Below are 15,222 nucleotides of genomic sequence, written 5' to 3'. Positions count from 1 at the left end.
ACATCATGGGAGAAAATGGGAGATGGTGTCCAAACTGATTTTTAATTAAGTGTGTCCAAAATTTGTGCTTTCCCACCACTGAACTATTTCTGATACATTTCCTCAAAACCAAAGATTCTCTTAACAAGGTTCCCCGGGACCAGTGGTGGAGCTTCATGCTCCGGCACCGAGGGACGGAGAGCAGGCGGGGGCGGGGCGCCCAGTGCGGGGGGGGGGGGCAGCCACGATGGCACCCTGCTGGGGTCGCACTACCGGGGCCAGTGCACTCCCCCCCCCCACTCCTCTTCCTCCACCAGTGCTCGGGACACAGTTTGAAATCCAGTCTTCTAGAACCTTCCATATTGAACAATGTGACCGTCCACTACATCTGGCATCTGTATTATTTGCTATTTGTGGGTTTTATATCCCAGACTGATGCACTGCCAAAAAGAGAGGAATTCACCAAGGATTCAGCAGAAGAGGGCATTTATCTGCATAAAAATTGCATAGGGTGATTTATATGCACAGATGCAAATTGGGAAACAGCTCCTCTGAGTTAAATAGAAGTACAACACACCAAAGTGGAAAAGACTATGACCCGGTAACATGTGCCAGCTCAGTTTGCTCTTCTGTGTTGTTTATAAGCTTCAAAGCTGCTGTCCTTCCTTTTCATCATTCTTTATCTTTAAAATGGAGTTAGACGGGACAACCCTTCAAAGTGAGGCTACCTCCAGACAGACAGCACTTCAGTTTAGAGGGCTGTCCTCTGTAAAGTCAGACACATGGACACCCTACAGCTTTAGCATTTCTGTTTCCATCCCTGAGAAGGCTCTTGCCTTGTGACTCTTCTGGCACCACACTTGCATAAATCTACACATTCTCCTGGTGTCTTTGAAGCCCAGTTTTCCCTACCACAGAGCAGGAGGGCCAAAGCCAGGTCCTGCCCAGGTGGTCATCACAGCTGGGAGAGTGAGAAATTGAGTCAGAGTCAAGGAAGACACAATAGCTGGGAAAAGGCCATGGGGTTCCTTCCTGCTGTGTGCCTGACGCTCCTCATCTCTCCAGCAGACCTGCCCTGTTATGTTTGCTGCATAATAGATGAGCCAGATTTTCTATCTGGGAGTGGCAGCGAGCAGCCACCATCTCCCCCATCTGTGTAGCAGAAGGGCACCATGTCAACACAGGAACTGTGCGGAAAGGTGCCTGGCATGCTTAATAAGGGAAGAAAGCGACTGTGCTCTGGGCAGCTCAGCATGACTTGCCAGAGGGAGATTAGCAGGACCTTTCAGGAGCACAATGGTCAGGGTCAGGTATAACAGCACTGGGTTAAGAGCTGTTGACCACAGGAGAAAACCTGCATTTGGTTGGGTGCAATCACAGAAGTGAAGGGAGAGGCATGAGTGATGTGGTGGTTGTGGCAACAAAACTTGCAGGAAGAGGCTGGAGGAGCCTTGGTCCTACCACAATCTGTATAGATCAGGGGTAGTCAACCTTTTTATACCTACCGCCCACTAATGCATCTTTCTTGGTGGTAAAATTTCCTTACCGCCCACCAGTGCTCGATGGAAGGAGGATTCAGCTTGCGCTGTGGAACCCCTTACCGCCCACCTAGAATCCACTAGTAGGTGGTAGGGACCAGGTTGACAACCCCTTGTATAGATGGAAAGGAGGACTGTGGACAGAACTTATTTCCAAATTTAAGCTTCCAATCACAGTGAACAATACAAATAAACACAACCTGAAAATATTATGCAGCTTTCCTGGCTACTGGGAAGTTGTTGCTTTAATGAGCAGAGCCCAAAGTGTATTTCTGAGTACTACCAATCCCTATTGCATCATTTTGGGTTAATGACCTTTTTAGTACACTGTCCACCTGGCTTTTTTAAAAGGTACCATAAAAAGCCTCTGGTTGAAGATGAGACAAGGAACTAACCATATCATTTGTCAGGGTATGACTTCTGCACTGCAGGGGGTTGGATTGGATTGAACCCATTGGATTCCTCCCAATTCTACAATTCTATAATTCTTGCATATTGGTGTCCCTCCTACCAAGAGGTGATGCTCTCAGCCTTTACACACTTAGAGGGTCATGTGGGCCCTTTATTACAGGATATACAAGAAATGCAGTACCTACAACAAACTGAATTAACAGCCATCACCCGGAAGTTTGGCAGCTGAAATATGATAAATCCCAGAGCATTAGAACGTATAATCCAATCAGTTTGAAGTGAACATTTGATGAACTCTTTTAACATTCTGCCTCTTCAAGGTGCTGCTGATTTGATTGGTCACATTGAAATCACTAGACCATCCTAAGAAGAGAGAAGTTATAGGTGTTTAAATTATTCCTTTGAGATACCAGTCTTTATTCCAATAACAGATGGAAGTACCCAGCCCAGCGCACTACCTTGAGGAGGAAACAGATGAGGAAACACAGGCAACTCCACTCAGTGGGAGCCCCTCAATGGTATGTTCCCATGGGCCTTCCCAACCTAAGGACATAGCTCTTTTGCCTCCCTCCAACTCACAGGTTGAACCCCCAATAACATCCCATCCCATCCCTTCCACATTGTAGAAGTGCAGAATTGGTTGAGGACCCTTTGAGTCAGAACAGCTAGCTCCTCAATGCAGACCTTGCCAGCCTGCCTTGGCCTAGCACTTTCCTAAGCCAGCACCTTTCGGGGCTTAGCCAGCAGGATTAGTGGATGCTGCTCTTTGCCTGACCTTGTTTTCGTGCTCCCACTTCTCTTGGAAATCCAAATACAATATACACAGGGAACCAAGTAATTGGATCTAAACAAGAAAATAGGTCCCCTTCCTCCACAGTGTCCATATTGCAATGCCAAGGTGGTGCTAGAAGGATGACAGCCTTCCACTGATGGGCATTTGCTATAAGGTTCTGTGTCTTTACTGTACCTGGAAAAGGACAGTGTTGACTTTGGTCCACTTGACATTTAGCATGGAAGGCAAGGTAATTCCTCTCCTGAGCATGCCTAGAACAGAGAACAGCCAATGGACCTGCCTTCATAGTCATTACTTAGCTGAGTAGCCCCTCATGAAATGTTAGCTCCCGTTCCCTCAGCTGAAGCCCTCCGTTTTCTGTGAAACAGCTGCCTGGCTTACCATTCATGGCTGGTAGGAAGCTGTTTGTATGAAGGTTGTTGATGTACTCATGGAGCTTCTGGGCCTGGAATATAGGACATTCTTTCAGTAGAATCATAGGCAGGCCTGAGTCCCACATTTAGTGCACATTTTAAATCCATATATATCCACCACATGTACTATAAGACTTTTTTAAAGTATTGGGATGTCTTTTAAGGACTATAATAAAAGTGGATTCAAGTGATCTACTGAAATCCATGCACAGACAGCTTCATCAGGAAGCTTTTCACATAATCCATTAATAACTCATTTGCCTGGTGGCTAGGGTGTATTCAGCTTTCATTCTCAGATGTCAAACCACAAAGCTGTACCTAAGCCAGGTAGATAAGTTTGTGCAGAATGCGCGGAACAAGAACACATGAAAGCAAAGATACACTTGGAGTAGAGAGAGCTTTACCTCCTCCTAGAGTACAGTGGTACCTCGGGTTAAGTACTTAATTCGTTCCGGAGGTCCATTCTTAACCTGAAACTGTTCTTAACCTGAAGCACCACTTTAGCTAATGGGGGCTCCTGCTGCCACCGCACCGCCGGAGCATGATTTCTGTTCTCATCCTGAAGCAAAGTTCTTAACCCGAGGTAATATTTCTGGGTTAGCGGAGTCTGTAACCTGAAGCATTTGTAACCTGAAGCATATGTAACCCAAGGTACCACTGTATCTGGCTATAAAACATGCAGTCAATATCCTCAACCCTCTTGGATCAGGTTGTGGATTGAAGGCTCATGCTATACAGCACACCCTATTGTTTCATGCAAAATAGATTGATTTGCCTGTGGCATATTTCAGGCCTTGAAGAGAAGACTTACATTGGTAGAACCAACAGATGAGGATGCCTGAACACCATCAAAGCTACAGGGAAAGAAAGCAATCAGATTAGGAGGGTGGAAATGCAAGCCATGACTCTCTACAGCAGTGGTTTTCAACCAGTGTGCCATGGTTGTATTCCATATTTCTACTAGCTGCTCACAATCTCTCACTACTACCTGAAAACAAACCCAGTAAGAAAAATACCCATACCTCTTTTGTGACAAAGAGATCAACAGTTTGCCATTCGAAGCTGAGAGCTTTGCATTGAAGATGATGACCTGCAACAACAAAAATATGTATCATTGCAAATGGCTGGACTGGCACAGCCTCAATTACAGTCGTAACTGTTTTTAAAAAAGGTGTTGTGGCATCTTAAGGGCTAACATTTATTATGGCACCACAGACTAGCGTCTACTTCATCAGATGTAAACCTAATGCCATAATATATGTATTAAATTGTGGAACCTAGACCAGCACAGCAAATGCTACCTCTCTAGAAAGTCTTAGCTTTGTTGTTATTGCTGTTCTGTTTGTTGTAGATCACATAACAAGTTTGTGCCATATGGGGGAGGAGACCAAGAAACTGCTGGGAGTTGCATGTATACATGCATGGATTATAGCGCACCCCACAACCCTTTTCTATTTCTTTCTTCTTATTATTTGTAAAAGACACTGTTAATTTACTCTGGCTGCATAGGGAACATCATTCATTTCTACATACATCAAGTGACATACAACACAAGACCATCCTGTTACGAGTGAACTGTTTCAAAGAAATAAACATATATGACTTTCCGAAGATATCTGAAGGCAGCCCTGTATCATGAAGTTTTTAATGTCTGATATTTCATTATGTTTTTTATATTCTGTTGGAAGCCACCCAGATTGGGTGGGGTATAAGTAATTTATTATTATTATTATTATTATTATTATTATTATTATTATTATTATTATTTTCTATTCTAATATAATTAGTGTACCGTGGCCAATGTGCTGTGCAATTCTTGGTTTTTTTCTGCATTTTGTAAAGTTTATTTAAGAACATAAGAAGAGCCTGATGGATCGGATCAATGGCTCATCAAGTCCAGCATCCTGTTCTCACAGTGGCCAATCAGATACCATGCGGTATTTATTGGTTTACACTGCTCCTGGAATATTTTGATCAGAGATTGGGAACCTGTGGCTCTCCAATTGCTGTTTGACTCCCACCTCTCTCTCATCAGCATGGCCAATAGACAGAGGTTGTTGGAGTTGTGGCCAGTCAACATCTGAAAGGCCCAGGTTCTCTGCTTTTGGGGGAGAACTTTTTTAGATAAATAAATAAAATGGAGGTCATGCAGGTGTTTTGCTTCAATACTCACAACTTCCCACTGCAGGACAGACTGACCACGTACAAACACATCAGAGAAAAGAGGCTGTTTCACCACAACACTCTGGCTGTCTATGGAAATGAGTGGAAAATTTGAGCCTCTTATCTTTACCACCAAAGGTTGAGGAGCAGGGAAGCGCTCAGAAATCTGCAAGAGAAGGCAAGGTGTCATGAGCTTCTGGTATCTGTGTGTGGCTGCCACTTCTACAGACCTTCGTTCCCATTAGGACAAGACACAATTTCCAGGGCTATTATCCTAAAGGATGGTCTCATGAGACAATGAGATTTAGAATGCAGACACTGTGTTCAGGTTCTGCTACCAAAAGAGCTTTTAATGCAAATATATATTCAGCAGATTCCAAGCTTAATAAGCATATAATATTCTAATACTCAGGCAAGCATATCAGTGCATCTCGGCAGCTAATTAGTTGGACTTTGTATGCAACAACAGTGATTGCCTGCTGACTCTATTCATGCAAATTTGAATAAAGCACTTCTTTTTTTAAGCAAGCAAACTTTGGGTTGAATGGCTTAGTTATGTCCTGTGCTGCGTAAGCGGGCAATCCTATGCATGTCTTCTCAGAAGAAAGCCTCACTGAGTTCATTGGAGCTTTCTGTCATGGGACTGCAGCCTTAATAACTCACAGTATATCTTTAAAAGATGCACACATATAAGGAGAAGATCAAGTGCTTGATTTGAATGGCCTGTTGCCAGAGGAGCATAAAAAGAAAACACACTAACCTTTGTAATTGCACTTGCCAAGTCAGTTGTCATGAGTTGTTTCTGTTGATAAAGGGAATAGTAAAGTGAATCAGCTTTGGATATCTCTAATTAATTTCTGAAACACTCTCATTCAGGGCTAGCAGGCCAATAGGGGAAATCAAAAAGGCCACCCGCCAACAGCAGCTTGAGCCCACTCTTCCCTTCTCCCATGTTAGAACCATTCACTCTGTCTCTCTTCCTCTCTCCTTTCACTCTGCATACAGAAAGGGCTTACATAGGTAGTTGGAACCAAATACCGTATTTTTCACTCTATAAGACTCACCAGACCACAAGACGCACCTAGTTTTTGGAGGAGGAAAACAAGAAAAAATATATACTGAATCTCAGAAGCCAGAACAGCAAGAGGGATCGCTGCGCAGTGAAAGCAGCGATCCCTCTTCCTGTTCTGGCTTCTGGGATAGCTATGCAGCCTGCATTCGCTCCATAAGACGTACACACATTTCCCCTTACATTTTAGGAGGGAAAAAGTGAGTCTTATAGAGCAAAAAATACGGTAACTCCAATATGAGCTAACACACCACTTTGGAGGTGGGATGGGAAACAGCAGAAGGGACACTGTGTTTCTTTGCTTTAAAGCAGGGACAAGGAACCCTGACAAGAGAGTTTGGCTTTTGTGTTGTGTTGTGTGAAAAGGACTTCATTTCTTGCAGGGCAGCACAGAAAAGCTCCCACCTCCCCTTACTCTCTGTTTCTCCTCTCTCCCAGCCCCTTGCATTGGTCTGTCTTCCGCCTCTTGGGCCTTGCTCTTTCTGCCCTCTCCTGCCACTTAACCCCTCTCTCTCTTTCTCCTGTCTCCAAGAGAACCCAACCCTTAACCTCTTTCTCCCCCACCTAACCTCTAGCCTCATCTTTTCTTTCCCTGTCCCACTGCTTCAATTCTGAGTGTTTTCTCTCTGTGTCAAGCGTGCTCTTCCTACTGGGACCTCTGGCTCCACTTACCACTAGCTCTACCTGCTGTTAGTTGCCTTGCCCTCTGCTCTGTCCTTTGCCCCACTGGCTTCAGTGGTCATCAGCTGCTGTCTGTGTCCAAGCACAATTTGTTTTGGGGGTTTGTTTTGTTTTGCCTGATTGTCATGGGTTCTAGGAGTCCATTGTCGAGGAGACTTGCTGGAACAATCAGGATTTTCCTACTTCATACATTTTTTGATAAGCCTGGCACTAAACTTCATCCACAAAGCATAGGGAGAAGCAATCTCCCTCTCTCAAACAAGATGAAAGGTGTGTGCAAAGGCAAGGAGAAGGAGAAGCATCTGATTATGAAAGATGAGGGCAGGAATAAGGGACATTGCAAGACATATGTTCAAAGTGACCACAGAAACAATATTACTTCCTTAACAAGACAGTCCGTTTCAGAGGGAGAAGCCAGGAAGCAGAAAGCTAATTAGGGGCAATCAGTGATAGGACAGGGGATGAGGAGCAAACCATTTCCATTCATCATGCTATTTTTAGAGAAAGTGTGCTTGAAAATGATCTGGTGAAATTACAATAGAAGGAAGGAGATGCACAGCCAATTATGCATCCTCTGGATTGAGGATGACCTTTTAGGTTCGATGAGGCTACGCTGTTCTAGAAATAGAAGCAATCCTCAAAACCAGGAAATGTCCAGTCACCCTGCCCTAAATCTATCAAGGATAACCTTGGAACAGTCCTCTACAGCAGGGGAGCTGGTGGTCCTTCAGCTGTTGTTGCACTCCAGCTCCTATCAGCCCCATCCAGCATGGCCAACCGTCAAGGTTGATGGGCAATATATGAGGAGATTTCACCCCTCCCATTGCAAGAATCTGCTGATTTTCCAGAGAGGAGGGGGGGGATTGTGCTTGCTACTTATTCCGCTCCAGCCTCACTTCAAAGGGGGAGATTGAATGTTATCTCTGTGTAGATAAGGTTGCTGCAGAAAGCAGCTGTAACACTCAGTGCAGTCCAGCGTCTCCATTTGTATATAGTTTGCATAGTACAGTAGCTGTAGTGAAGAAAAGAAGATATTCTTCAGCGCTGTCGTCCGAGTGATTTATGCTCTGCTGTACTCTGCTGTGCACAACTGTCTTCTGGAAGTGAGTTCGGTGCTCACAGCTCTGAGTTGTGAGTCCACAGCACTTAGACCTGTTCCTGCAGAAGAAGGTCTCTGGAAGTGCTACCCCAGCTTGCCTGGGGGCTGAAATGGTTGAGCCCAGTCGGTGGCACTGGCTCAAAGGCGAAGCTGACAATATAGTCCAGCAACATCTGGAGGACCATAGGTCCCCCACCTCTACTATAATATAGATTTTGTAGCTACTGTTCCATTGTTTGGGCTTGCTGCCGTTTTCTATCTCCCTGAAGTGTTCTTCTTAGTGTTAGCTGTAAGCTTTGCATGAGGCTTTTAAATGATGGAGGGAGAACATAATCAAAGCAATTGCTGGAAACAAGCTTGTAATGAAAGTATTTCTCTGGTGCAAACTGGGTTCATTAGCAGAAATTAGCAGTAAAATGCTGGTGAATTTTCAGAAAGTATATATATATATATGCTGCAAATAGCAGCAGAAATGTCATAAACTGAATTTAAGACTGGAAAAATGAGAACTCAAGAGAAGCCAAAAATGACAGAATCAACCATCCCTACCTAGCTTTAAGCAAGCGCAAGTAATGGAGATAGGGTTGCCCATTTTTCTCTTGGGCAACAGCTTAATCTACAGAAATTAGCTGTTAAATAGTTATCTCTAGGTTGATAAAAGCTTTGCCTAGTGTTTCTGTACACTAAGCTACTGTTAAAAGCACAGCCACAGAGGCCAGTGAAAAAAATTATCAACCCTTGGTAAAGAACAGATTCTAGAATGAAAAGGGGCACTTTTCATGAGAAAGTCAATGGATCCATCAGAGGATGGGGGAGGGGCATAAGAGAGGTAAAGGGAGAAAGGGGAACAAGAACATAATAGACTTGCTGGCTGATCAGAGCAAATCCTCTTTTCTACAGCAGCCAAACAGATGCCCATGAGCAAGATATGAATCCATCTCCTGTTGTTACTCCCCATACTGCTCCTAAAATATGGAATCACTGGTGTGGGGAGTGGAGTTGCAAGGGCTCACAGGTGCACATGTATGGCTAAGAGTAGATCATTTTGGCAACTTTTTGTCTGCAGCCACAAAATGTATAGACCAGGGGTCTGCAACCCGCGGCTCCGGAGCCGCATGTGGCTCTTTTACACCTTTGCCGCGGCTCCGGGGCGGATACTAGCGAGGGGAGGAGGCGCATTGTGCGCCCCGACACTCCCCACTGTGGCGGGCGCTGTACTGGCTGTGACATCGCATGGGGGCGGTGCGTGCGTTAGTCACGCACCGTCCCGACGTCACCTTCCCGCCCGCTGTCAGATCGGAGGGCAGCGGCGCACATGCTTTAAATGTCGCAATGGTTTTGCGGCTCCCAGTTTTTTTCCCCTTCGGAAACGGGTCCAAGTGGCTCTTTTTGTCTTAAAGGTTGCAGACCCCTGGTATAGACCAACACTGTCATATAGAAGCACGGAAACCCAAAAGTTATGGTCACTTTACCCCTGCTCCTTTGGTAAGGTTGGCACTGCAGCCTCCAGTCAGGGCAGCAATCCCAATGCTGATGAAATCCTTGCTCAGAGTCAAGTGGAAGTTGGTGCCAGACTGTGGAGTTGCTTGGAAAAGTGTGGTGCTGGGTGGGCTTCCCGGCAGAGAAACCTGAAATGTAGCCTGGTGGGAGATCCAAGGGGGAAATGCAGGACATCTTTGTTAATCCTTTAAAGAGAGTAAGTCAACCTTAAGGTTCCTTCCCAATTGTTTGCAGGAACTCTGCTTGCTGGTTTGAGAATCTTGTATATCAAAAACCCAGTTTATCCTCTTATCCACAACCAACCACTGCACTCTGCAGAAGAGGGTCTCCTGCAGATAACTTCAGGATTCTGCAGGAATCAGGACTTCAGCATGCTGGTTTCCCCTCCTGTTACATATTAGACAGACCCCATCTGTTATCATTTGGGGACCTAATGAAGACCTTCCTCTTTTGGGAAGACTTTTAAGTGGAGATCTTGTCCCAATCCCCATCTGTATTGGAACTATTTTTACACGTGGAATTATCTTTAAATGTTTTAAGATCACAACTGTTTCATTTGTGTTTTGATTGTATATTTTCTTGCTTTATCCCACCCTGGGATCTTGTGGAGAAGGATGGGTAAGGAAAATACAGAACTACAGAAATAAAACCAACACTCTAACCCTCAGTCAAGTTCTGCGCTCTTTAGTCCTACAGATGTCATTAGACTTAAGGCCATGGACCCAGGTGGGGAGTTTTGCCTAAGGCTGGGCTGATTATCCTCTCACCCAATACACACACACATTCTCTCCCTCTTGTTTACCTTTCCCCTCAACCTACTAGTTTTCTTTGTGTTAGGAATTTCTGGTGTTGGGTCATGCAATTCCGCTCCCCCCACATATCCTGAAATGGTACCTTCCCAAGAGAGCTGTGTCATGTGCTTCTTCTTATAAAGGCAGGTCTTGAGAAATAAAACAGGAGCAGCAGCAGAAAGCCATACCACAACTACATCTACGCCTGACTTCCATTGCCACAATCACGAGGCAAGAAAAGAGGTTATAGATATGGGGATTAGTCAGAATTTCATAACGCAACCTGTTCTCCAAAGCCAAAAATAATACTTGCCTGATAAGGAATCAGGAAATACCTATCGTTTACTTTAGGGGAACCTATTAGATGATAATGGATGGTCCCAAATGTTCCAACAGGAACTGCAGCTGCAGAGAAATACAAAGAGATTGTTGAATCACATGCAAAACCATGAAAGAGCATATGGCTATTGGGACCTGAGCCACCTCTTTCAAGCTGCTCCTTTAAATTGTAATTGTAAAAGTACGGTACATCCAGTTCAACCATTTGCCTCAAGCCTTAGAAATAGGGCAGGATATCAGACAAGGGCAATTGTTGCTTATGATGCTCAATGAGTTAATTGGCAGTAATTCCTGGGACCAGATAGGTGGCCCTGAATACAGACCACTTCCATTGATGGATTGACTTAATAAAACCATGGAGAATCACTGTGAGAAAACCATACCTAATTTAGGGCATAGAACGCTTGGAGAGTTACCAGCTGATTTCTTATCTTCTGTTTCCGAACAAGGTTATCTGTTAGCCTCTGCTAGGCTGTTCCACAAAGTCTCCCCAGCAGAAGCAAAGGAGGTTGGAAAAAGAGGATGTCATCAGCAACTTACAAGCCAATGTACTCAGAAGTGACACATTAAGGATGTCAGCCACCAATCGGATGCAGTGACGGATCTGTAAAACAGAGTGAATGCAGAGCACATAATAAAAAAATTCCTTCCAGTAGCACCTTAGAGACCAACTAAGTTTGTTATTGGTATGAGCTTTCATGTGCATGCACACTTCTTCAGATAGCAGAGCACACAGTAAAGAATCAAACACACAAAGTCAGGAAGAGAATAATTTGGAATGGAAAGGACTGTTACCAAGTCCTCCTGAAACAAGGTGCTGAGAGACTTCTTTAAGAATGATGTAAAATGCATATTTTGGTATAGAACTACACAATGAATTAGCTATCCTAGGAATTTCTTATGGAATTTCTGAATTTCATTCAGATCAGGGCTTAATACCTGCAGAGACTTCTAGGCCGTAGCGATTTTGGGGTGGGATTCAATCACATACTAGCAAATCCAGGTTGCACAATCATAGCTGAACAGGAGGTTTTGCACAACAACCCCACTTTCCCCCAAACATTGGACTTTTTGCAAGAAGGAAAGTGATGGGGAAATGCAATGGAAAATGTGAGATAACACTTGATTTGACACAGCATTGTCTAGCCTCCCCACAAACAAATAGCAACAAATGCTCCTTAAATAGTCAAGGTCATCTAATCTCCCTGCAGACAAATCAGGATCCAAATGTCCTATGTGTTTGTGACACAGAAATTTCTGTGTGTATCCTGTAATAGTAAACCCAAAGCAAGGGAGACACACTTTTGTCCCCAAACAGTGAAAATGTAGTGCTGGAGAACTTTGTCAACTTTACTCCACTGTGAGTTGCATGCTCTTGATAGGGAAGAAACTCTTGTGGTTCACGTGAGCCTACATAATTCACATTTCTCAAACCAATATGCAAACATAAAGACAGCTGTCTTTTGAAATTTACACCAAATTTCATGATGCAGTTCTCCAACAAAAAATTGGGTACAAAGATGCATTATTTCAGGGGAAACTGAGCACAAAAACACATATATTCGTGAAAACAATGTACATAGTTGCCCAGCTTACCACATCAATCAAAATTGTCCAGACCACAGATTGCATGTTGTTCTCATCTGGTCCAGCCGCACTGAGCAAAAGGAATTATTGACATCACTGATTATAAGGATCAATTATAAGCATGTAGAAATTTCAGCATTCCTATTGCTTTGCAATTCTTATCTCACATTCTAAAGCTTAAACGTAGGTTGCTTGCAAAACAGGAATACAGATATAAAGGAAGAACATGAAAAAGTTAGAGAATATATGCTGCTGGCAAATGGTTGGGTGTGTTCCACACGTCCAAACACTGAAAAATAATTTTAACTTCAGTCTTTGGAAGAGGCCTGATGGTCTTCAAGTTACACATGCAGAAACCCACAACTGAACACAAAATGCGTGTTTGACGGCAAATTAGCAAGGTTGCGGAATATAATTAGGTTGCAGCCAAAAATGTTGCCAAAAAGTTCAATCAGATTTTATTATTATCAAAATTGCTGCAGTTTTTGCAATTATTCTTCACTTTGGGTTAGACTCATGGGACAATTCAACAGAGACAGTTGCATTTAAAATCTAGACTGAAACTTATCTGTTTAACCCAGAAAAATGGCACTAACAGCAAGAGCTGAGCCAGCTATTTATTTATACTCTTTAGTTTTATCTCAGATTTGTATTTGAGATGTATCCTTCTCTGCTCATGACCTTCTTCAGTTACCAGGATATGAATTATCTTCCCCACTCACCTCTTTTGCTGTTTGACTTGAATATTGTTGATAAAGATCCTTGAAGCTTCAATGATGAATATCTGATTCTTGGAAGAATCCCAGAGTAGTTTGGATACAACATCAATCTTGACTTTCACTTCAGAACTGAAGACACCACTTTTGGTGCTAAACTCCAAAGAAAAGTAAATAAACAATTTTTCTCTTTTTTTTACAAGGGCTCAGGATGTTGGCAGAACAACAATTCTTAATGACTGCATCTGCATTCCTATGAAAGCCCTCACCATTCAGTTGTGTTAATAATATTCTTGTTCTTTATAATTTTATTTCAAAGAAATTCCCAGTGTAATCAGATATGAGTTAGAGCCAAGACTATAGACATTAAGGATTAACAGATTATAGTTCTGGTCTCTGTCATTTTATCAAGTTTTAACCATAATTCTGTCCTGTTCCATCTCTGCACTTATATGAATTTATTATTATTATTAATTTAAATCATTTCAAAATATATATTTAAATGTGCATTTTCTCTCAAAGTATGTATGCAAAACACTTACTTTATCTAAAAGATTAGCCTTTAAATGTGTATTTTGATGAGAAACTATGTCACATTATTTGGAGAAGTGCAAAATGTGCTGGACAACTATTTTATTGTCTTCAAAAATAGACCTAATTCTCCAAATGCAGCTAACAAATCAGGAATAAAACAATAAAAACCAAAACAACCCACAAATTTAATCCCAACACATAATCAGAATTTAAACATAAAATTTCCAGCAAACGTAACATCTCAAACTTCATTTGAAAAAACCCAGCAACATAAAACTAAGTCTGTTGAGACTTAGAACCAATGCACACGTTCGTTCAAGAAGTACTGATCACATTCTGCATAGGAATTCACAGAGAATAATCATCCCTATGGACAATTCATTTGCCCTCTAAAATATATTAAACAGTGGTAACCAGCCATTTCACAGGGGTAGCCCATTTTTATATCATACCCTGCAACCCTAAGCACATTTGCCAGAGAGTAAGTCCCCTTCAGCAAAGTGCAATTTACTTTTCAATAAAGGTACTTTGTCTTGCGCGGCTAATGAGCCAACTTACAAACTATTTGGTTGATGCTTGAAAGGCAGGACTAAAACCAATGGCTGGAAATTGCAAGGGAGCAGAGTTTGGTTAAGCGTCATATGTAACTTTCTAATTGTAAGACCTGTTCAGCTGTCAAACTGAATTCCTTGGGAGGTGGTGGGCCCTTCATCTTCACTGGTGCTTTTAAATCAGAGGCTGGGTGGTCATCTGTCAGGGATGCTCTAGTAGTTGTGTCATGCATTGCATACCCCATATAAAGCGGAGGGTTGGAGTAGATGACCAGTAAGGCCAATTGCAACTCCATAATTCTATTAAACATTTTGGATCATTTATCTTGGGATGAACATTTGTTCAGAAACTTCAACGGACATCAGGGCACAATAGTACACATGGTGGTTGAAAATGAGCTACTGGGCACAGGTGACACTGGGGCTCTTTGACTTCCTATTGCCAAGGTTCAGGAAAGATTTCTCTTGACATCAGCCACAGTGTAACTTCATGAAAGGGTCTCTATGGAGATTGGAAGTCTTATCCAACTTCTGACTGTGCTGTTTTGCAGCTCAAGCCAACTGTTAGAAATTGAAACGTGTGTTTGGTGCTCTTCTGGCTGTCAGCCCAATCTTTTTGGACACTTACCTTTCACCTTTAATGGAAATTTCAACTGGAAGGGAAAGGTGGACCTTGTCACCAGATGAAAACTTCATCAAAGTTGGAAGAATTGTAATTTTTGTAATGGCCAAGCTGAAAAAAGCAGGGAGAGTATTGAGAAGAGACAGTCAAGCAGGTCTTTTACTGCAATCTCTCCTCCCCCAAGCAGACTTCTGGTGAGAACTGAATAGTAAGGAAAGAATCATTTGATTCCTTACCAGACTGAAAGACAATCAATGACCCATTTTTGCATCTAGCAACCACCTTCATCTGTAACTAGGCTTCTTGTAAATATAGGTCTTGGGGGTGGGGAGGTGCCTTGGTACCCCTTGTCTAAATCAAAGACGATGTTGCTTCCAGATAATCTGTTTATTTATCCTAATTTGTTGGTGGGTAGATAAAACAATAGGGATGCTGT

The 15,222-nt window shown here is 42.9% G+C and overlaps 1 protein-coding gene across 2 annotated transcripts; it reads right to left on the bottom strand.

Annotated features, from left to right (window-relative positions):
* Positions 1 to 276: 276 nt before the first annotated feature.
* LOC114598369 (BPI fold-containing family B member 4-like) lies at positions 277 to 13,231 on the bottom strand. 2 transcript variants are annotated; one of them, XM_028732042.2, is made up of 11 exons: positions 13,086 to 13,231; positions 12,373 to 12,433; positions 11,317 to 11,380; positions 9,619 to 10,842; positions 6,058 to 6,099; positions 5,308 to 5,463; positions 4,157 to 4,224; positions 3,946 to 3,988; positions 3,103 to 3,166; positions 2,896 to 2,972; positions 277 to 2,291 (listed from the first exon to the last, which is right to left on the bottom strand). In XM_028732042.2, the coding sequence occupies exons 5-11, from the start codon at positions 6,088 to 6,090 to the stop codon at positions 2,268 to 2,270; spliced, it is 465 nt and encodes a 154-aa protein (XP_028587875.2). In that variant the 5' UTR covers positions 6,091 to 6,099; positions 9,619 to 10,842; positions 11,317 to 11,380; positions 12,373 to 12,433; positions 13,086 to 13,231; the 3' UTR covers positions 277 to 2,267. The 2 variants fall into 2 exon arrangements, with proteins under 2 accessions (XP_028587875.2, XP_077785335.1); XM_077929209.1 differs by lacking the exons at positions 9,619 to 10,842; positions 11,317 to 11,380; positions 12,373 to 12,433; positions 13,086 to 13,231 and having other exon boundaries at positions 6,058 to 6,197.
* Positions 13,232 to 15,222: the final 1,991 nt, after the last annotated feature.

This window comes from Podarcis muralis, chromosome 5, assembly GCF_964188315.1.
Source record: "Podarcis muralis chromosome 5, rPodMur119.hap1.1, whole genome shotgun sequence".
Classification (NCBI taxonomy): Eukaryota; Metazoa; Chordata; class Lepidosauria; order Squamata; family Lacertidae; genus Podarcis; species Podarcis muralis.
Note: the sequence above shows the minus strand (reverse complement) of the source record. Positions and strands in the feature narration are given on the sequence as shown.

Excerpts from the sequence above, each read along its gene's own strand:
- LOC114598369 (XM_028732042.2), bottom strand. The coding sequence starts at position 6,090 with ATGACAACTGACTTGGCAAGTGCAATTACAAAG. Across the intron at positions 5,464-6,057 it reads TGGCAAGTGCAATTACAAAG|ATTTCTGAGCGCTTCCCTGC; the intron begins GTTAGTGTGTTT and ends CTTCTCTTGCAG. Across the intron at positions 2,973-3,102 it reads CTTCCTACCAGCCATGAATG|GCATGCTCAGGAGAGGAATT; the intron begins GTAAGCCAGGCA and ends TCTCTGTTCTAG.